Source organism: Pristiophorus japonicus, unplaced genomic scaffold (assembly GCF_044704955.1).
Source record: "Pristiophorus japonicus isolate sPriJap1 unplaced genomic scaffold, sPriJap1.hap1 HAP1_SCAFFOLD_258, whole genome shotgun sequence".
In the NCBI taxonomy this organism is placed as follows: Eukaryota; Metazoa; Chordata; class Chondrichthyes; family Pristiophoridae; genus Pristiophorus; species Pristiophorus japonicus.
This window is the reverse complement of record NW_027252318.1, coordinates 382,213-404,549: the sequence shown is the minus strand read 5'-3', so window position 1 is coordinate 404,549 and position 22,337 is coordinate 382,213. Positions and strand designations below refer to the sequence as shown.

General features: G+C 46.4%; 3 protein-coding genes and 2 pseudogenes across 3 annotated transcripts in view; 3 read left to right on the top strand and 2 right to left on the bottom strand.

The window, feature by feature from the left end:
* Positions 1-22,337, top strand: part of LOC139247122 (nuclear factor 7, ovary-like) — a 640,289-nt gene that overhangs the window by 344,913 nt on the left and 273,039 nt on the right. The window lies entirely within an intron of this gene.
* The window catches only part of LOC139247112 (zinc finger protein 432-like), a 521,915-nt pseudogene that overhangs the window by 363,748 nt on the left and 135,830 nt on the right, over positions 1-22,337 (top strand).
* The window catches only part of LOC139247117 (zinc finger protein 432-like), a 420,986-nt gene that overhangs the window by 320,376 nt on the left and 78,273 nt on the right, over positions 1-22,337 (bottom strand). The gene's annotated exons all lie outside the window — the stretch shown is intronic.
* Positions 7,529-22,335, bottom strand: LOC139247110 (histone H3-like). The gene is made up of 3 exons (XM_070871517.1): positions 22,244-22,335; positions 21,602-22,088; positions 7,529-7,627 (listed from the first exon to the last, which is right to left on the bottom strand). The coding sequence occupies exons 1-3, from the start codon at positions 22,333-22,335 to the stop codon at positions 7,529-7,531; spliced, it is 678 nt and encodes a 225-aa protein (XP_070727618.1).
* On the top strand, positions 20,698-20,929 carry LOC139247124 (U2 spliceosomal RNA; annotated as a pseudogene).

Genomic DNA, 22,337 nt, shown 5'->3' with positions numbered 1-22,337 from the left:
TGGTGGAAAGGCTTTGGCGAGTCAGGAGGTGAGACACTCGCCGTAGAATACCCAGCCTCTGACCTGCTCTTGTTGCCACAGTATTTATGTGGCTGGTCCAGTTAAGTTTCTGGTCAATGGTAACCCCGAGGATGTTGATGGTAGGAGATTCGGCGATGGTAATGCCATTGAATGTTATGGGACAGTGGTTAGACTCTCGCTTGTTGGAGATAGTCATTGCCTGGCACTTTTGTTCGTGAATGTTACTTGCCACTTATCAGCCCAAGCCTGAATGTTGCCCAGGTCTTGCTGTATACAGGCATGAACTGCTCCATTATTTAAGTTGTGAATGGAACTGAACACTGTGCAGTCATCAGCAAACATCCCCACTTCTGACCTTATGAAGAAAGGAAGGTCATTGATGAAGCAACTGAAGATGGTTGGGCCTAGGACACTGCCCTGAGGAGCTCTTGCAGCGATATCCTGGGGCTGTGATGATTGGCCTCCAACCACCACAACCACCTTCCTTTGTGCTAGGTATGATTCCAGCCAGTGGAGAGTTTTCCCCCTGATTCCCATTGACTTCAGTTTTACTAGGGATCCTAGATGCCACACTCGGTCAAATGCTGCCTTGATGTCGAGGGTAGTCACTCTCACCTCACCTCTGGAATTCAGCTTTTTTGTCCATGTTTGGACCAAGGCTGTGATGACGTCTGGAGCTAAGTGGTCCTGGGGGAGCCCAAACTGGGTATCAGTGAGCAGGTTATTGGTGAGTAAGTGCAGCTTGATAGCACTGTTGACGAAACCTTCCATCACTTTGCTGATGATTGAGAGTAGACTGATGGGGCGGTAATTGGCCGGATTGGATTTATCCTGCTTTTTGTGGACAGGACATACCTGGGCAGATTTCCACATCGTCTGATAGATGCCAGTGTTGTAGCTGTACTGGAACAGCTTGGCTAGAGGCGCGGCTAGTTCTGGAGCACAAGTCTTCAGCACAACAGCCAGTATGTTGTCAGAGCCCATAGCCGTTGCTGTATCCAATGCATTCAGCCGTTGCTTGACATCACGTGGAGTGAATCGAATTGGCTGAAGACTGGCTTCCTTAGGAGGCGGCTGATATTGATCATCCTCTTGGCATTTCTGGCTGAAGATGGTTGTAAACACTTCAGCCTTTTCATCTCACACGATCAAGATGTAGAATCAGTTTGTGTGGAGATAAGAAATAATAAGGGAAAGAAATCACTGGTGGGAGCAGTCTATAGGCCCTCTAACAGTAGCTACACTACAGGACAGCATATAAATCAAATTATTTTAATTTTGATTGGACAAATCAAATTGGCAAAGGTAGCCTTAAGGAAGAGTTCATAGAGTGTATTCGGGATGTTTTCTTAGAACAATAGGATGTGGAACCAACCAGGGAGCAGACTATTTTAGATCTGGTAATATGTAATGTGACTGGATTAATTAATGATCTCATAGTAAAGGATCCGCTTGGGAAGAGTGATCATAACATGGTATAATTTCAAATTCGGTTTGAGACTGAGAAACTTGGATCTCGTACTAGCGCCCTGAACTTAAATAAAGGCAATTACAAAGGAAGGGTAAGATGGTAGCTAAGCAGTGGCAGACATTTAAGGAGATATTTTATAACTCTCAGCAAAGATATATTCCAGTGAGAAAGAAAGACTGAAGAAGGGTGAACCAGCCATGTCTAACTAAGAAGTAAAGGATGGTGTCAAATTGAAAACAAAAGCATACAATGTTGCAAAGATTAGCGGAAGGCCAAAAGATTAGGAACAACTAAAAAAAGAAAAAAGGGAAAGGAGATAGATTGAGAGTATACTTGCAAGAAATATAAAAAGAGACAGTTAGAGATTCTACAGGTATATAAAAAGGAAGAGAGCAGCTAAGTTGGTCCCTTAGAGGATGAGACTGGGGAATTAATAATGGGAAACCGGGAAATGGCAGAGAATTTGAAAAATATTTTGTATCGGTCTTCACTGTAGAAGACACTAAAAGCATCCCAATCATGGATAATCAAGGGGCTATCGGGAGGGTGACAAGATGGACAAGTCCCCTGGACCGAATGGCCTGCATCCTATGGTATTAAAAGAAGTGGCTATAGAGATAGTGGCTGCATTTGCAAAAATCCCTGGATCCTGGAGAGGTCCCAGTGGATTGGAAAACAGCAAATGTAATTCCCCTATTTAAGAAAGGAGGGAGACAGAAAGTAGGAAACCATTAGCCTAACATCAGTCACTGGGAAAATGCTAGAGTCCATTACATAGAAACAGAGAAAATAGGTGCAGGAGTAGGCCATTCGGCCCTTTGAACCTGCACCACCATTCAATAAGATCATGGCTGATCATTCCCTCTACCCCTTTCCTGCTTTCTCTCCATACCCCTTGATCCCTTTAGCCGCAAGGACCATATCTAACTCCCTCTTGAATATATCCAATGAACTGGCATCAACAACTCTCTGCGGTAGGGAATTCCACAGGTTAACAACTCTGAGTGAAGAAGTTTCTCCTCATCTCAGTCCTAAATGGCCTACCCCTTATCCTAAGACTATGTCCCCTGGTTCTGGACTTCCCCATCATCAGGGGTCACAGTCTGAGGATAAGGGGTAAGCCATTTAGGACCGAGATGAGGAGAAACTTCTTCACCCAGAGAGTGGTGAACCTGTGGAATTCTCTACCACAGAAAGTAGTTGAGGCCAATTCACTAAATATATTCAAAAGGGAGTTAGATGAAGTCCTTACTACTCGGGGGATCAAGGGTTATGGCGAGAAAGCAGGAAGGGGGTACTGAAGTTTCATGTTCAGCCATGAACTCATTGAATGGTGGTGCAGGCTAGAAGGGCTGAATGGCCTGCTCCTGCACCTATTTTCTATGTTTCTATGTTTCTATGGAACATTCTTCCTGCATCTAACCTGTCCAGTCCCGTCAGAATCTTATATGTTTCTATGAGATCCCCTCTCATCCTTCTAAACTCCAGTGTATAAAGGCCCAGTTGATCCAGTCTCTCCTCATATGTCAGTCCAGCCATCCCGGGAACCAGTCTGGTGAATCTTCGCTGCACTCCCTCAATAGCAAGAACGTCGTTCCTCAGATTAGGAGACCAAAACTGAACACAATATTCCAGGTGAGGCCTCACCAAGGCCCTGTACAACTGCAATAAGACCTCCCTGCTCCTATACTCAAATCCCCTAGCGATGACGGCCAACCTTCGCCGCCTGCTGTACCTGCATGCCAACTTTCAATGACTGATGAACCATGACACCAAGATCTCGCTGCACCTCCCATTTTCCTAATCTGCCGCCATTCAGATAATCTGCCTTTGTGTTTTTGCCCACAAAGTGGATAACCTCACATTTATCCACATTATACAGCATCTGCCATGCCTATAAAAAGCCGCGAGAGGCGTCAGTAGGTGCGTCGGAGAGTCGTGAGTCCGAGGTCGGCGAGAGGCCTACAAAAGGCGTGTCGGTGCAGCTACAGGGAGAGGGGAAAAAAGAAAGAAATAGAAAGGTGACGTCACAGCCAAGGGGGTAAGTGGCTGGTGATTGGTAAGTAGTTTGCCTTCTTTTTTCTCTTCTATATCAGTGAGTAACTTTTAGCATTGTTGTTGCCAATTTAAGTGTATCTAAGGGTTAAGTCATGGCAGGAGAGCTCGGACACGTGTTATGCTCCTCCTATACTATGTGGGAAATCAGGACGCCTCCGGTGTCCCTGACGACGACGTGTGCGGAAAGTGTATCCGCCTCCAGCTCCTGATGGACCGCGTTGCGGAATTGGAGCTGAAGGTGGATTCACTCTGGAGCATCCACGATGCTGTGAATAGCACGTGCAGCGAGTTGCTCTTACCGCAGGTAAAAGGTCCACAGCCAGATAGAGAATGGAAGACCAAGGAAGGTAGTGCAGGGATCTCCTGCGGTCATCCCCCTGCAAAACAGATACACCGCTTTGAGTACTATTGAGGGGGATGACTCCTCGGGGGGGAACAGCAGCAGCCAAGTTCATGGCACCATGGCTGGCTCTGCTGCACAGGAGGGCAGGAAAAAGAGTGGGAGAGCGATAGTGATAGGGGATTCAATTGTAAGGGGAATAGATAGGCAATTCTGCGGCCGCAACCGAGACTGCAGGATGGTATGTTGCCTTCCTGGGTCAAGGATGTCTCTGAGCGGGTGCAGGACATTCTGAAAAGGGAGGGTGAGCAGCCAGTTGTCGTGGTGCATATAGGTACCAATAACAAACGTAAAAAACGGGATGAGGTCCTACGAGGCGAATTTAGGGAGCTAGGAGCTAAATTAAAATGTAGGACCTCAAAAGTAATCTCAGGATTGCTACCAGTGCCACGTGCTAGTCAGAGTAGGAATTGCAGGATAACTCCGATGGCTTGAGGAGTGGTGCAGAAGGGAGGGATTCAAATTCCTGGGACATTGGAAGCGGTTCTGGGGGAGGTGGGACCAGTACAAACTGGATGGTCTGCACCTGGGCAGGACCAGAACCAATATCCTAGGGGGAGTGTTTGCTAGTGCTGTTGGGGAGGAGTTAAACTAATATGGCAGGGGGATGGGAACCTATGCAGGGAGACAGAGGGAAATAAAAAGGAGGCAGAAGCAAAATATAGAAAGGAGAATAGTAAAAGTGGAGGGCAGAGAAACCCAAGGCAAAAAACAAAAAGGGCCACATTACAGCAAAATTCTAAGGGGGCAAAGTGTATTAAAAAAAAAACAAGCCTGAAGGCTCTGTGCCTCAATGCGAGGAGTATTCGGAATAAGGTGGATGAATTAACTGCTCAGATAGCAGTTAACGGATACGATGTGATTGGCATCACGGAGACATGGCTCCAGGGTGATCAAGGCTGGGAACTCAACATCCAAGGGTATTCAGCATTTAGGAAGGATAGACAGAAAGGAAAAGGAGGCAAGGAGGCGGGGTGGCGTTGCTGGTTAAAGATGAAATCAATGCAAATGTAAGGAAGGACATTAGCTTGGATGATGTGGAATCGGTATGGGTGGAGCTGCGGAATACCAAAGTGCTGAAAACACTAGTGGGTGTTGTGTATAGACCACCAAATAGTAGTAGTGAGGTTGGGGACAGCATCAAGCAAGAAATAAGGGATGTGTGCAATAAAGGTGCAGCAGTAATCATGGGCGACTTTAATCTACACTTTGATTGGGCTAACCTAACTGGTAGCAATGCGGTGGAGGAGGATTTCCTGGAGTGTATTAGGGATGGTTTTCTAGACCAATATGTCGAGGAACCAATCAGGGAGCTGGCCATCCTAGACTGGGTATTGTGTAATGAGAAGGGACTAATTAGCAATCTTATTGTGCGAGGCCCCTTGAGGAAAAGTGACCATAATATGGTAGAATTCCTTATTAAGATGGAGAGTGACAAAGTTAATTTGGAAACCAGGGTCCTGAACTTCAGGAAAGGTAACTTCGACGGTATGAGGTGTGAATTGGCTAGAATAGACTAGCAAACGATACTAAAAGGGTTGACGGTGGATAAGCAATGGCAAACATTTAAAGATCACATGGATGAACTTCAGCAAATGTACATCCCAGTCTGGAGTAAAAATAAAACTGGGAAGGTGGCTCAACCCTGGCTAACAAAGGAAATAAAGGATAGTGTTTAAAGCAAAGGAAGGGGCATATAAATTGGCTAGAAAAAGCAACAAATCTGAGGACTGGGAGAAATTTAGAATTCAGCAGAGGAGGACTAAGGGTTTAATTAAGAGGGGGAAAATAGAGTATGAGCTGAAGCTTGCAGGGAATATAAAAACTGACTGCAAAAGTTTCTATAAATATGTGAAGAGAAAAAGATTAGTAAAGACAAACGTAGGTCCTTTGCAGTTAGATGCAGGTGAAATTATAGTGGGGAACAAAGAAATGGCAGACCAATTGAACCAATCTTAGGTTCTGTTTTCACGAAGGAAGATACAAATAACCTTCCAAAGATACTAGGGGACAGTGGGTCTAGTGAGAAGGAGGAACTGAAGGATATCCTTATTAGGTGGGAAATTGTGTTGGGAAAATTGATGGGATTGAAACATAGAAAAACATAGAAACTAGGTGCAGGAGTAGGCCATTCAGCCCTTCTAGCCTGCACTGCCATTCAATGAGTTCATGGCTGAACATGCAACTTCAGTACCCCCTTCCTGCTTTCTCGCCATACCCCTTGATCCCCCGAGTAGTAAGGACTTCATCTGACTCCCTTTTGAATATATTTAGTGAATTGACCTCAACTACTTTCCGTGGTAGAGAATTCCACAGGTTCACCACTCTCTGGGTGAAGAAGTTTTTCCTCATCTCGGTCCTAAATGGCTTACCCCTTATCCTTAGACTGTGACCCCTGGTTCTGGACTTCCCCAACATTGGGAACATTCTTCCTGCATCTAACCTGTCTAAAGCCGTCAGAATTTTAAACGTTTCTATGAGGTCCCCTCTCATTCTTCTGAACTCCAGTGAATACAAGCCCAGTTGATCCAGTCTTTCTTGATAGGTCAGTCCCACCATCCCGGGAATCAGTCTGGTGAATCTTCGCTGCCTCCCTCAATAGCAAGAATGTCCTTCCTCAAGTTAGGAGACCAAAACTGTACACAATACTCCAGGTGTGGCCTCACCAAGGCCCTGTACAACTGTAGCAACACCTCCCTGCCCTTGTACTTAAATCCCCTCTCTATGAAGGCCAACATGACATTTGCTTTCACGTCACCGCGCAGTTTAAATCCAATCAGTGCCTGGACGGGCCAAGTGATATACAAGGTCGACGTCACACCTGACTTGGACACTTATTTCCTAAGTTTAGAAGGTATTCGCCAGATTGACCTGGATCTCGTTCAGACACTACCTGAGAACCAGCGAGTGGCTAAACTTTCCTCAGACTTTTGAAACCAGGGGAAACTGGAGCAGTATTGAAATCATACTCACTCCAGTGGCCACTTTCCCCTCGTCTCGTCCAAGGCTAGTCTGGCTCTTAATTCGCAAGTTTTCGGCAGTCGTCCGTTGAGATCCCACTTCTGACACCAAATGTTGATTTCTAGATTCTTTTCCTTCAATCTGTTTCAGTGAATACACTGAGGCGAACACCAAAGGAGCTTGTAACAAAAGCAGTCTTTATTTCTCTCACCGGTCGAGACTTATCAGACAGAAGGAATACTCTCTTGATAGAGCGTACACACTTCCTACGGACAAGTAAGTTTTCATTGTGAAGGCACACAGTTATACATTTTTTGGTACAAGATAACAAGATACAATTAGAGTGACATCCTAGTTCAGCCTATCCCTTTTGATCCCTCCTTTCCTTTGTCCACTCATGAGCCGACATCTATACGAGCTGTTTTTACTAAAGATCGGGCATTGTTTCTAAATGTTACAATTTTACTGGCGTGACTAGTAACTGAGACCTTGCAATTCTGCTAATTGTGCTGATGTTGTAATATTTGCAATCTGACATTCTCTTAGTTATTTTTCCATGGCTTATACATTTTCATATATTCAGTTCACTTCACTGTCTTTATTTTCATATACCCAGTTCACATATCCACACCCGGGGAGCTGGCCAAGCACGCCGTGTCGGAAGGGAAAAAGGCGGTGACCGAGTACACCAGCTCCAAGTAAAACTCCACGCTGTCCTGACAGAACACCCCAAACACAACGGCTCTTTCAAGAGCCGCCCACAACCTCGCTGAAAGAGCTGCACAAGCATCACCCTTTAGACTCAATTTACTGTAATTATTTACTGTAATTATTTCCTAACCAAATGTGTTTGAGAACCTTTGCAGTTCCAGCTGTGGATTTAGTTTTGAATTCTCATAAGCAGCTTCACTGACCGGTTCGATGTTGAGCCGCTGTTGAATTTCCCGCCATTCAAGCTACAAACACAGTTCCTCTCGCTCTTTCCCATTTACAGTGCCTGCCGAAGAATTAAGAGCTTGTTTAGGGGATGAGAATCAGATTTCAGTCACCTCATTCTCTCGCAAGCCCTTTTCAAGTTTATTTTTCAATTCCTATTGTGGGTCAATCCGTTTATTAACCCGGGACTCCCCGCAGTGTAACAACCCAGAATGGGAGTTCGGACAGAGACCAGAACGGGAGCAGTGTGAACACTCTGTCCCTCTTATCTTTTCACAGAAGGACCCCCAGTTCTGGTCTCACTCCCGGCTGTGCGGAGGATCGATCCATGATCTGTGATTCCCAACTTTTACACAGTTTGAGCTGGAATGTGTCCCTGTTACAGAGTCAGTGGGGATTGATTGCTGTCCGTTACAAACAGTTTGAAAGTGAACGTGAATTTAATCCTGATTGTAACAGCCTGGAATTTGTAAGGGAAATATGGAATAAAATAAAAGGAAGTAAAACCTGTTTGTAAACCTTTGGCTAATGATGAATTTATTAACATAATCCGCACTTAAAAAAATTATTGGGGTTTTTGAAATTAAAAATGGTTCGAGGTCTGACTGTTGACAGGAATTTCCGCCCTCGTTTCATTGGTGGTCTCAACAGACTATGGGTAAGGCGAGAGGTTAACATTCAGCGGCGATTTGAGTGAAGAATCATCATGTCTGGCCAAGGTAAAGGAGGCAAAGGACAGGGTAAAGGCGGGGCCAAACGGCACCGTAAAGTGCTCCGTGATAACATCCAGGGCATCACAAAACCAGCCATCCGCCGCCTGGCTTGCCGTGGCGGTGTCAAGCGGATCTCGGGCCTGATCGACGAGGAGACCCGCGGGGTGCTGAAGGTTTTCCTGGAGGATGTGATCCGGGATGTGGTCACCTACACTGAGCACACCAAGCGCAAGACGGTCACTGCCATGGATGTGGAGTACGCTCTGAAACGGCAGGGCCGCGCTCTCTGTGGATTCGGTGGCTGAACAACTCGACCCTTTCCCCCCAACACAACATAAAGGCTCTTCTCAGAGCCGCCCACCGCCTCACAGAGAGAGCAGTGACCTGGGGAACGGGGCGGGGGCGAGACAGTTGATTTACATTTTGTTCAGCATAGATACGTTTTTCGCCAAGATCTGTATTGTGGCGTTAGGTTTATTAAATCAGCATATGCACGATGGACGCAGTGTCCTTTTAGTCTTCGAATCATAGACATTTACGGCATATTCCAGGTGAAGGTAATACTGAAACAACTAATGTAGTTACAGCAGTGACCGATAAGAAAGGTGTTGAATTAACCGGTGGGAGGACAGTGAGGGTCTCTTGCCCTCACAGAAGGATTCCCAAGTCCTGATCAGAAGTGACCCTCAGGCAATCTCGGATATAAACAGGTCAATGTCTGGAACATGTAGACATCTAGACCGACAAAGACAGCAGCGAGTTTGCTGTTCAGATTATTGAATATATATATATATATAGGAAAACACGTGAATGAACCTTCCTCACAAGACCGCCGTCAGTAACCATGTTTGCCTGAGAGCAGAATAGAAACAGAATAGAATAAAAGGAAAAGGAGGTGGGGTAGCATTGCTGGTTAAAGAGGAGATTAATGCAATAGTTAGGAAAGACATTAGCTTGGATGATGTGGAATCTATATGGGTAGAGCTGCAGAACACTAAAGGGCAAAAATCGTTAGTGGGAGTTGTGTACAGACCTCCAAACAGTAGTAGTGATGTTGGGGAGGGCATCAAACAGGAAATTAGGAGTGCATGCAATAAAGGTGCAGCAGTTATAATGGGTGACTTTAATATGCACATAGATTGGGCTAGCCAAACTGGAAGCAATACGGTGGAGGAGGATTTCCTGGAATGCATAAGGGATGGTTTTCTAGACCAATATGTCGAGGAACCAACTAGGGGGGAGGCCATCTTAGACTGGGTGTTGTGTAATGAGAGAGGATTAATTAGCAATCTCATTGTGCGAGGCCCCTTGGGGAAGAGTGACCATAATATGGTGGAATTCTGCATTAGGATGGAGAATGAAACAGTTAATTCAGAGACCATGGTCCAGAACTTAAAGAAGGGTAACTTTGAAGGTATGAGGCGTGAATTGGCTAAGATAGATTGGCTAATGATACTTAAGGGGTTGACTGTGGATGGGCAATGGCAGACATTTAGAGACTGCATGGATGAATTACAACAATTGTACTTTCCTGTCTGGCGTAAAAATAAAAAAGGGAAGGTGGCTCAACCGTGGCTATCTAGGGAAATCAGGGATAGTATTAAAGCCAAGGAAATGGCATACAAATTGGCCAGAAATAGCAGCGAACCTGGGGACTGGGAGAAATTTAGAACTCAGCAGAGGAGGACAAAGGGTTTGATTAGGGCAGGGAAAATGGAGTACGAGAAGAAGCTTGCAGGGAACATTAAGGCGGATTGCAAAAGTTTCTATAGGTATGTAAAGAGAAAAAGGTTAGTAAAGACAAACGTAGGTCCCCTGCAGTCAGAATCAGGGGAAGTCATAACGGGGAACAAAGAAATGGCAGACCAATTGAACAAGTACTTTGGTTCAGTATTCACTAAGGAGGACACAAACAACCTTCCGGATATAAAAGTGGTCAGAGGGTCTATTAAGGAGGAGGAACTGAGGGAAATCTTTATTAGTCGGGAAATTGTGTTGGGGAAATTGATGGGATTGAAGGCCGATAAATCCCCAGGGCCTGATGGACTGCATCCCAGAGTACTTAAGGAGGTGGCCTTGGAAATAGCGGATGCATTGACAGTCATTTTCCAACATTCCATTGACTCTGGATCAGTTCCTATCGAGTGGAGGGTAGCCAATGTAACCCCACTTTTTAAAAAAGGAGGGAGAGAGAAAGCAGGGAATTATAGACCGGTCAGCCTGACCTCAGTAGTGGGTAAAATGATGGAATCAATTATTAAGGATGTCATAGCAGCGCATTTGGAAAATGGTGACATGATAGGTCCAAGTCAGCATGGATTTGTGAAAGGGAGATCATGCTTGACAAATCTTCTGGAATTTTCTGAGGATGTTTCCAATAAAGTGGACAAAGGAGTACCAGTTGATGTGGTATATTTGGACTTTCAGAAGGCTTTCGACAAGGTCCCACACAGGAGATTAATGTGCAAAGTTAAAGCACATGGGATTGGGGGTAGTGTGCTGACGTGGATTGAGAACTGGTTGTCAGACAGGAAGCAAAGAGTAGGAGTAAATGGGTACTTTTCGGAATGGCAGGCAGTGACTAGTGGGGTACCGCAGGGTTCTGTGTTGGGGCCCCAGCTGTTTACATTGTACATTAATGATTTAGACGAGGGGATTAAATGTAGTATCTCCAAATTTGCGGATGACACTAAGTTGGGTGGCAGTGTGAGCTACGAGGAGGATGCTATGAGGCTACAGAGTGACTTGGATAGGATAGGTGAGTGGGCAAATGCGTGGCAGATGAAGTATAATGTGGATAAATGTGAGGTTATCCACTTTGGTGGTAAAAACAGAGAGACAGACTATTATCTGAATGGTGACAGATTAGGAAAAGGGAAGGTGCAACGAGACCTGGGTGTCATGGTACATCAGTCATTGAAGGTTGGCATGCAGGTACAGCAGGCGGTTAAGAAAGCAAATGGCATGTTGGCCTTCATAGCGAGGGGATTTGAGTACAGGGGCAGGGAGGTGTTGCTACAGTTGTACAGAGCCTTGGTGAGGCCACACCTGGAGTATTGTGTACAGTTTTGGTCTCCTAACTTGAGGAAGGACATTCTTGCCATTGAGGGAGTGCAGCGAAGATTCACCAGACTGATTCCCGGGATGGTGGGACTGACCTATCAAGAAAGACTGGATCAACTGGGCTTGTATTCACTGGAGTTCAGAAGAGTGAGAGGGGACCTCATAGAAACGTTTAAGATTCTGACGGGTTTGGACAGGTTGGATGCAGGAAGAATGTTCCCAATGTTGGGGAAGTCCAGAACCAGGGGTCACAGTCTAAGGATAAGGGGTAAGCCATTTAGGACCGAGATAAGGAGAAACTTCTTCACCCAGAGAGTGGTGAACCTGTGGAATTCTCTACCACAAGAAGTAGTTGAGGCCAATTCACTAAATATATTCAAAAGGGAGTTAGATGAAGTCCTTACTACTCGGGGGATCAAGGGGTATGGCGTGAAAGCAGGAAGTGGGTACTGAAGTTTCATGTTCAGCCATGAACTCATTGAATGGCGGTGCAGGCTAGAAGGGCTGAATGGCCTGCTCCTGCACCTATTTTCTATGTTTCTATGTTTCTATAAAGAACAGAGTATAAATCTGGAGGGGATGTAACTGATGACCTCATACAAGAATTTGAGATTGTGGCGAGCAATAAATCTGATTGGATGTTTAAAGAGACCAATCAGAGACATATGGAACAATGGAAATTGACAACGCAACCAATGAACCAATCACATTCATTGCCTTCACCCATCCCTCATTAGCATAGGGCTGTGGGCGGAGTGTGGGGGCTGCCTATATAATGCGAGCCCGGAGCAGATCTCCCTTCAGATCTGTGCCTGACTGAACAAGACGATGTCTGAGGAAAAGAAACAAGCTTCAAAGAAAGGCGCCAAGAAAGTAATCAAGAAAACACCACCGAAGGGCGGCAAGAAGCGCAGAAAGTCGAGGAAGGAGAGTTACTCCATCTACATCTACAAAGTGATGTTCACCCCGACACCGGCATCTCCTCCAAGGCCATGGGCATCATGAACTCGTTTGTGAACGATATTTTCGAGCGCATCGCGGGTGAGGCTTCCCGCCTGGCCCATTACAACAAGCGCCGCACCATCAGCTCCCGGGAGATCCAGACCGCCGTGCGCCTGCTGCTGCCCGGGGAGCTGGCCAAGCACCCCGTGTCGGAAGGGACAAAGGCGGTGACCAAGTACACCAGCTCCAAATAAAACTCCACGCTGTCCTGACCGAACAAACCCCAAACACAACGGCTCTTTTAAGAGCCATCCACAACATCATTCAAAGAGCTGCACAAACCCTTTATACTGAATTTACTGTAATTATTTTCCGAACAAGTGTGTGTGAGAACCTTTGCAGTACTAGTTATGGATTCAGTTTTGAATTCTCAAGCAGCTTCGCTGTCTGGTTCGACCTTGGCGTCGCTGGAATTTCCCGCAGTGAGTAAACTCCAAACACTGTCCCTGGTCGCATTCCCTTTGCTCTCAGACCCGTTCATTCACAGCGCCTGCTGACAAAGGGCTTATTTTGGGGGGCGGGGAAACTCCGATTTCAGTCATACATTCTCACTCAAGCCCTTTTCACTTTTTTTTTTATTCCGTTGCGGCTCAGTCCGTTATTAACCTGAGACTTCCCTCAGTGTAATAACCCAGAACGGGAGCAGTTTGAACACACTATCTCTCTTCACAGAAGAACGCCCAGTTCTGGTCTCACTTCCACAGCAGTTCCTGTGAAAAGAAGTTCACTTTTACAAAGATGAGCTGGGAATGTGTCCCATTACAGAATCAGTGAGGACTGAGTCCCGCCCGTTACAGACAGTTTGAAACTGAAGCCGAATGTAATCCTGATTGTAGCAGCCTGGAATTTGCAAGGGAAATATGGAATAAGATAAAAGGAAACAGTGTTTTGAAGTATTTGCTAATGGTGAAGTTACTAGTATAATTCACAATTTTAACAATTATTGGCGGGATTTTTTAATTTAAAAAATCGTTAGCTTCTGACTGTTGAGAACCAGTAATTTCCGCCCTCCTTTCATTGGTGGACTAAGCAGGCTGTGATTGGTCATCGGAAACAACCAATGAAATTCACTAGAGAGTGACCAATTACAACTTCACTCCCTGAATCCCTCCAGAAGCTATAAGAAGGGCAGATGTGGGAGGAGCTTCTCATTCTTTCTCTGAGCCTGTGGATTGTGGAAATGTCTGGAAGAGGGAAAACTAGCGGAAAAGCTCGGGCCAAGGCCAAGTCTCGCTCCTCCCGGGCCGGACTGCAGTTCCCTGTGGGCCGTGTTCACAGGCTCCTGCGGAAGGGGAACTACGCTGAGCGTGTGGGTGCCGGAGCCCCGGTCTACATGGCTGCTGTGCTCGAGTATCTGACCGCTGAAATCCTGGAACTGGCCGGCAACGCGGCCCGTGACAACAAGAAGACCCGCATCATCCCCAGACACCTGCAGCTGGCCATCCGCAACGACGAGGAGCTCAACAAGCTGCTGGGAAAGGTGACCATAGCTCAGGGCGGAGTGCTGCCTAATATCCAGGCTGTGCTGCTACCCAAGAAAACCACCACTTCGTCCAAGAGCAAGTAAAGCGGACAGGATTTAATCTAATAACCCAAAGGCTCTTTTCAGAGCCACCCACAGTATCTGTGAAAGGCTGCTTACTGTCTGAATGGAGACCTTGAGGTAATGTACCGATAAATTGGCCTGTTTCAGACCTGTATTCGGGAGTTTTCAGTTACCGGTCTCTGCATTACGGTTCTCTACTCACACAAACGCTCTTCTAGTTAGCAGCGAATAATTGAACTACAGTTGTTAAAGACTCAAAAATTGTATAAATACCGCAACCGGTTCCCTAAATATTTTTTAGTCTGTCAATGAAAGCTGTATGAAGAGAGTCGGCGGTTATTAAAAGGGCCTAGTTTAATTCTGGTCTGGTTTGAGAGTTTGAATGCTGGTTCTGTTCTCGGGAGATCCGGCCGTTTCCGGGCTGTGTATTTCTCTCCTGAGCCGGTCAGTTCAGACCTACACTGAGTAGCCAAGCGCAAGATGGTCACTGCCATGGATGTGGTGTACGCTCTGAAACGGCTGGGCCGCATTCTATGGATTCAACGCGACCCTCTTCCCCCAAGCAAAAAGCAAAGGCTCTTCTAAGAGCCACCCACCGCCTCACAGGCGGGCGGGGGAGGGAGAGATAGTTGATTTACATGTTGGTCTGTATAGATATATGTTTTTCGCCAAGGTCTATGTTTTAAATCAGCATATGCACGATGAACGGAATATCCTTTTAAGTCTGAGAATTATAGACATTTATCATCGAAGCTTACATAGAAACATAGAAAATAGGTGCAGGAGTAGGCCATTCGGCCCTTCGAGCCTGCATCGCCATTCAATGAGTTCATGGCTGAACATGCAACTTCAGTGCCCCATTCCCGCTTTCTCGCCATACCCCATGATTCCCCTAGTAGTAAGGACTACATCTAACTCCTTTTTGAATATATTTAATGAATTGGCCTCAACAACTTTCTGTGGTAGAGAATTCCACAGGTTCACCACTCTCTGGGTGAAGAAGTTTCTCCTCATCTCGGTCCTAAATGGCTTACCCCTTATCCTTAGATGATGACCCCCTGGTTCTGGACTTCCCCAACATTGGGAACATTCTTCCTGCATCTAACCTGTCTAAGCACATTAGAATTTAAACGTTTCTATGAGATCCCCTCTCATTCTTCTGAACTCCAGTGAATACAAGCCCAGTTGATCCAGTCTTTCTTGATATGTCAGTCCCGCCATCCCGAGAATCAGTCTGGTAAACCTTCGCTGCACTCCTTCAATAGCAAAAATATCCTTCCTCAAGTTAGGAGACCAAAATTGTACACAATACTCCAGGTGTGGCCTCACCAAGGCCCTATACAACTGTAGTAACACCTCCCTGCCCCTGTACTCAAATCCCCTCGTTATGAAGGCCAACATGCCATTTGCCTTCTTAACCGCCTGCTGTACCTGCATGCCAACCTTCAATGATTGATGTACCATGACACCCAGGTCTCGTTGCACCTCCCCTTTTCCTAATCTGTCACCATTCAGATAATAGTCTGTATCTCTATTTTTACCACCAAAGTGGATAACCTCACATTTATCCACATTATACTTCATCTGCCATGCATTTGCCCACTCACCTGACCTATCCAAGTCACTCTGCAGCCTCATAGCATCCTCCTCACAGCTCACACTGCCACCCAACTTAGTGTCATCCGCAAATTTGGAGATACTACATTTAATCCCATCGTCTAAATCATTAATATACAATGTAAACAGCTAGGGTCCCAGCACAGAATCTTGTGGTACCCCACTAGTCACTGCCTGCCATTCTGAAAAGTACCCTATTACTCCTACTCTTTGCTTCCTGTCATAAGATTTAGGAACAGAAGTAGGCCATCTAGCCCCTCGAGCTTGCTCCGCCATTCAACAAGATCATGGCCGATCTGGCCGTGGACTCAACTCCACTTACCCGCCCGCTCCCCATAACCCTTAATTCCCTTATTGGTTAAACATCTATCTATTTGTGATTTGAATACATTCAATGAGCTAGCCTCAACTGCTTCCTTGGGCAGAGAATTCCACAGATTCACAACCCTCTGGGAGAAGAAATTCCTACTCAACTCGGTTTTAAATTGGCTCCCCCGTATTTTGAGGCTGTGCCCCCTAGTTCTAGTCTCCCTGACCCATTGAAACAACCTCTCTGCTTCTATCATGTCTATCCCTTTCATTATTTTAAATGTTTCTAGAAGATCACCCCTCATCCTTCTGAACTCCAACGAGTAAAGACCCAGTCTACTCAATCTATCATCATAAGGTAACCCTCTCATCTCCGGAATCAGCCTAGTGAATCGTCTCTGTACCCCCTCCAAAGCTAGTATATCCTTCCTTAAGTGAGGTGACCAAAACTGGCAACCAGTTCTCAATTCACGTCAGCACACTACCCCCAATCCCATGTGCTTTAACTTTGCTCATTAATCTCTTGTGTGGGACCTTGTCGAAAGCCTTCTGAAAGTCCAAATACACCACATCAACTGGTTCTCCCTTGTCCACTCTACTGGAAACATCCTCAAAAAATTCCAGAAGATTTGTCAAACATGCTTTCCCTTTCACAAATCCATGCTGACTTGGATCCATCATGTCACCTCTTTCCAAATGCGCTGCTATGACATCCTTAATAATTGATTCCATCTTTTTACCCACTACTGATGTCAGCTGTCTGGTCTATAATTCCCTGTTTTCTCTCTCTCTCCTTTTTTAAAAAGTGGGGTTACATTGGCTACCCTCCACTTCATAGGAACTGATCCAGAGTCTATGGAATGTTGGAAAATGACTGTCAATGCACCCGCTATTTCCAAGGCCACCTCCTTAAGTACTCTGGGATGCAGACCATCAGGCCCTGGGGATTTATCGGCCTTCAATCCCATCAATTTCCCCAACACAATTTCCCGACTAATAAGGATTTCTCTCAGTTCCTCTTCCTTACTAGACCCTCTGACCTCTCTTATATCCGGAAGGTTGTTTGTGTCCTCCTTAGTGAATACCGAACCAAAGTACTTGTTGAATTGGTCTGCCATTTCTTTGTTCCCAGTTATGACTTCCCCTGATTCTGACTGCAGGGGACCTACGTTTGTCTTTACTAACCTTTTTCTCTCTACATATCTATAAAAGCTTTTGCAGTCCATTTTAATGTTCCCTGCAAGCTTCCTCTCGTACTCTATTTTCCCTGCCCTAATCAAACCCTTTGTCCTCCTCTGCTGACTTCTAAATTTCTCCCAATCCCCGGGTTCACTACTATTTCTGGCCAATTTGTATGCCACTTCCTTGGCTTTAATACTATCCCTGATTTCCCTTGATAGCCACGGTTGAGCCACCTTCCCTTTTTTATTTTTACGCCAGACAGGGATGTACAATTGTAGTTCATCCATGCGGTCTCTAAATGTCTGCCATTGCCCATCCACTGTCAACCCCTTACAGCACGGAAGGAGGCCACTTCGGCCCATCGTGTCCGCCGGCCAACAAGAGGCTATCCAGCGGAATCCCACTTTCCAGCTCTAGGTCCGTAACCCTGCAGGTTACGACACTTCAAGTGCACATCCAAGTAGTTTTAAATGTGGTGAGGGATTCTGCCTCTACCACCCTTTCAGGCAGTGAGTTCCAGACCCCACCACCCTCCGCGTGAAGACATTTCCCCTCTAAACCTTCGACCAATTATTTTAAATTTATGCCCTCTGTGCTAAGGGAAATAGGCCCTTTACGGCACAGAAGGTATGGCATATTTCAGGTGAAGGTAATACAGAAACAGCTAATGTAGTTACAGCAGTGACCGATAAGAAAGGTGTTGAATTAAACGGTGAGCGGAAGGACAGTGAGGGTCTCTTGCCCTCAAAGAAGGACTCCCAGGTCGTGATCAGAAGTGACCCTCAGGCAATCTCGGTGATAAACCGGTTAATGTCTCTCGAACATGTAGAAATCTAGATCGACAGTGACTTTGCTGTTCAGATTATTGAATATATATATATGGAAAACACGTGAATGAACCTTCCTCACAAGACCGTCCGTCAGTAACCATTTTTGCCTGAGAGCAGAATAGAAACATAAAGAACAGAGTATAAATTGGGAGGGGATGTAATTGATGACTTCGAATTTGAGATTGTGGCGAGCAATAAATTTGATTGGTCTCTTTAAACATCCAATCAGAGAGATACAGAACAATAGAAATTGACAACGCAGCCAACGAACCAATCACAGTCATTGCCTTCACGCATCCCTCATTAGCATCGGGCTGTGGGCGGAGTGTGGGGCTGCCTATATAATGCGAGCTCCGAGCTGAGTTTCTTTCATAATTGTGCCTGACTGAACAAGACAATGCCTGAGGAAAAGAAACAAATTGCCAAGAAAGGCGCCAAGAAAGTAATCAAGAAAACACCACCGAAGGGCGGCAAGAAGCGCAGAAAGTCGAGGAAGGAGAGTTACTCCATCTACATCTACAAAGTGATGAAGCAGGTTCACCCCGACACCGGCATCTCCTCCAAGGCCATGGGCATCATGAACTCGTTTGTGAACGATATTTTCGAGCGCATTGCGGGTGAGGCTTCCCGCCTGGCCCATTACAACAAGCGCCGCACCATCAGCTCCCGGGAGATCCAGACCGCCGTGCGCCTGCTGCTGCCCGGGGAGCTGGCCAAGCACGCAGTGTCGGAAGGGACAAAGGCGGTGACCAAGTACACCAGCTCAAAGTAAAACTCCACGCTGTCCTGACAGAACAAACCCCAAACACAACGGCTCTTTTAAGAGCCACCCACAACATCGTTGAAAGAGCTGCACAAACGCGTCATCTTTTAAACTCAATTTACTGTAGTTATTTCCTGAGCAAGTGTGTTTGACAACCTTTAAAGATCCAGCTGTAGATTTAGATTTGAATTCTCAGATAAGCGGTTTTACTGTCTAGTTCAACCTGAGCTTCGCTGATGAATTTCCCTCCCAGTAAACTACACACACTGTCCCTGGTCGCCTGCCGACGAATTATGATCTTGTTTTAGGGGGTGAGACTCAGACTTTAGTCACCTCATTCTCTCTCTTTATAGTTTAAAATAAAATTGTAGTTCGGGGTCAATCTGCTTATTAACCGAGACTCCGTGTGTAACAAGCCAGAATGGGAGTTCTTCCAGAGACCAGAACGGGGGCAGTTTGAACACTCTGTCCCTCTTTTCTCACAGAAGGACTCCCAGTTCTGGTCTCACTCCCGCCTGTGCGGAGGATCGATCACCATCTGTGATTCCCAAATTGTACAAAGATTGAGCTGGAATGTGTCCCGTTACAGAAAATTCCCGCCCATTACAGACTGTTTGAAACTGAACCCGAATTTAATCCTGATTGTAACATCCTGGAATTTGCAAGGTAATATAGAATAAGACAGAAGGAATTAAAACTCTTTGACTAATGATGAATTTATTAATATAATCCGCACTTGTAAAAATTATTGGCGGGCTTTTTGAAATTGAAAATTCGTCAAAGATCGGACTGTTAACAATAATTTTCGCCCTCTTTTCATTGGCGGACTAAAAAGACGGTGATTGGTCATCAGAAATGACCAATCACAAGTTCGCTCCCTGCATCCCTCCAGGATGTATAAGAAGGGCAGATGTGGGAGGAGTTTCTCATTCTTTCTCTGAACTTGTGGATTGTGGAAATGTGTGGAAGAGGAAAAAGCGGCGGAAAAGCTCGGGCCTAGGCCAAGTCTCGCTCCTCCCGGGCCGGACTGCAGTTCCCTGTTGGCCGTGTTCACAGGCTCCTGCGGAAGGGGAACTACGCTGAGTGTGTGGGTGCCGGAGCCCCGGTCTACATGGCTGCTGTGCTCGAGTATCTGACCGCTGAAATCCTGGAGCTGGCCGGCAACGCGGCCCGCGACAACAAGAAGACCCGCATCATCCCCAGACACCTGCAACTGGCCATCCGCAACGACGAGGAGCTCAACAAGCTGCTGGGAAAGGTGACCATCGCTCAGGGCGGGGTGCTGCCTAATATCCAGGCTGTGCTGCTGCCCAAGAAAACCACCACTTCGTCCAAGAGCAAGTAAAGCGGACAGGATTTAATCTAATAACCCAAAGACTCTTTTCAGAGCCACCCACAGTATCTGTGAAAGGGCTGGTTACTGGTCTATGGATTATAATTGTTCGAGATCTAATTTAACAGATTGAATGTCTGGCAATCAAGCTGCGAATTTCCTGATCAGAAATGAGGCTAAAACATTTTCAGTATAAGCGAATGCATTGAACCATGCAGAATTTTACCCTTTAAATTTGCATACAGGAATGACCCAGAATTACAGCTCTGGTCATTTTAAAATATTCCAAATAGTATCCCACCTGTCACCGCATTAAGAGCTGGGTTTAAAGGCAGGATTCAGACTTCGTGCTCTCTCCTGAAAATCTATCCCGGTCTGTGGATAATTTACTTATTCCTACCCACGTTGAGCAGGTGCAATCAGTATATGGGACACCTCGACCAAACCCACATGGTGAGATCTTAACCGCATGCACTGTATAAACCCTCAGTTACAGTAACTCGGCCTTTTGGCTAAGATCATGCATAACTGACCTGACCAGCCACCATGACCTCCGGGTGGTTTCTCCCTGGTCAGGAAGGTATATGCTTGCTTTTTTGGAAACAGGAGGTGGGTGGGGTGGCTTGACCCATCCACCTCCACGGAGGTGTGTGGGGGACCTGACCCATCCACCTCCATGGCACGAACCTGGTATTGCAGTACTTCCAGGAACGGTGCAGTGGCTCTAGGCCTTTTGGCTAAGAGCATTGGCGCAGAGTGATCCTTGGCGTGTGCAAGGTGACCTCTGGCGTTTGTGATTTGACAAAGAATTGGAACGATTGGCTACGAATTTCAAAAAAAAAAAGACTACAAGACCCACACAGTTAGATAGTCACCTCCTGCACTGTATAAACCCCCAGTTACAGTAACACTACAAGACTCACACAGTCAGATATTCACCTCCTGCACTGTATAAACCCCCAGTTACAGTAACACTACAAGACCCACACGGTCAGATATTCACCTCCTGCACTGTATAAACCCCCAGTTACAGTAACACTACAAGACTCACACAGTCAGATATTCACCTCCTGCACTGTATAAACCCCCAGTTACAGTAACACTACAAGACTCACACAGTCAGATATTCACCACCTGCACTGTATAAACCCCCAGTTACAGTAACACTACAAGACCCGCACGGTCAGATATTCACCACCTGCACTGTATAAACCCCCAGTTACAGTAAGACTACAAGACCCACACGGTCAGATATTCACCACCTGCACTGTATAAACCCCCAGTTACAGTAACACTACAAGACCCACACAGTCAGATATTCACCACCTGCACTGTATAAACCCCCAGTTACAGTAACACTACAAGACCTGCACGGTGTGTGCATAGGCCAGTTTACCTGGTGCCGGTCGCAGCTCTTTCCTTTGCTGATTTGGTGACTCTGAAAAGAGCGGTTGTTGCACTTGGTGCTGAAGCTCCGAGCCGGGGCAGGGGGAGTCTCGGCGCGCTCTCCACGGATGCGGCGGTCCAGCTGGATGTGTTTGGGCATGATGGTGACTCGCTTGGCGTGGATGGCCTCAAAGAGCCCCACCAGGTAAGCCTCGCTGGCCTCCTGCAGGGCCATGACGGCCGAGCTCTGGAAGCGCAGGTCGGTCTTGAAGTCCTGAGCGATCTCCCACACCAGGCGCTGGAAGGGCAGTTTGCGGATCAGCTGCTCGGTGGATTTCTGGTAGCGGCAGATCCCCCTCAGAGCCACGGTGACGGGTCTGTAGCGATGAGACTTCTTCACTCCGCCTGTGGCCGGGGCGCTCTTCCGGGCCGCTTTGGTCGCCAGCTGATTGTGAGGAGCTTTCCCTCCGCTCGGTTTGCGCTCTGTCTGCTTGGTCCTGGTTCACCAAGAGAAAAACAATGTGCACAGAATGATCCCAAATTGAGCATCTCAAAGGGTCAAGGCTCCCAGCTTTAAACATTCTCTGTCCTTGCCCCCCAGGTCCAGTTCCTTTGCTCAGATTCTGATAAAAGTAAATTGGGAAAAGTTCACTTTGATTTAAAGGCTGAATTATTGCAGAGAGCTGCGCATGCGGGGTTAAGCCCCGCCCCCTGTGACGATTTCCAGGAAGCAGAAGGGCGCATGC

What these genes read in the sequence shown, in the direction of transcription:
- LOC139247110 (XM_070871517.1), bottom strand. Translation starts at nt 22,335, where the DNA reads ATGCGCCCTTCTGCTTCCTGGAAATCGTCACAGGGGGCGGGGCTTAAC. An exon ending in AATTCAGCCTTTAAATCAAA is followed by an intron (nt 22,089 to 22,243) that starts GTGAACTTTTCC and finishes TTGGTGAACCAG; the next exon opens with GACCAAGCAGACAGAGCGCA. An exon ending in AGAGCTGCGACCGGCACCAG is followed by an intron (nt 7,628 to 21,601) that starts GTAAACTGGCCT and finishes GTGTTCTGTCAG; the next exon opens with GACAGCGTGGAGTTTTACTT.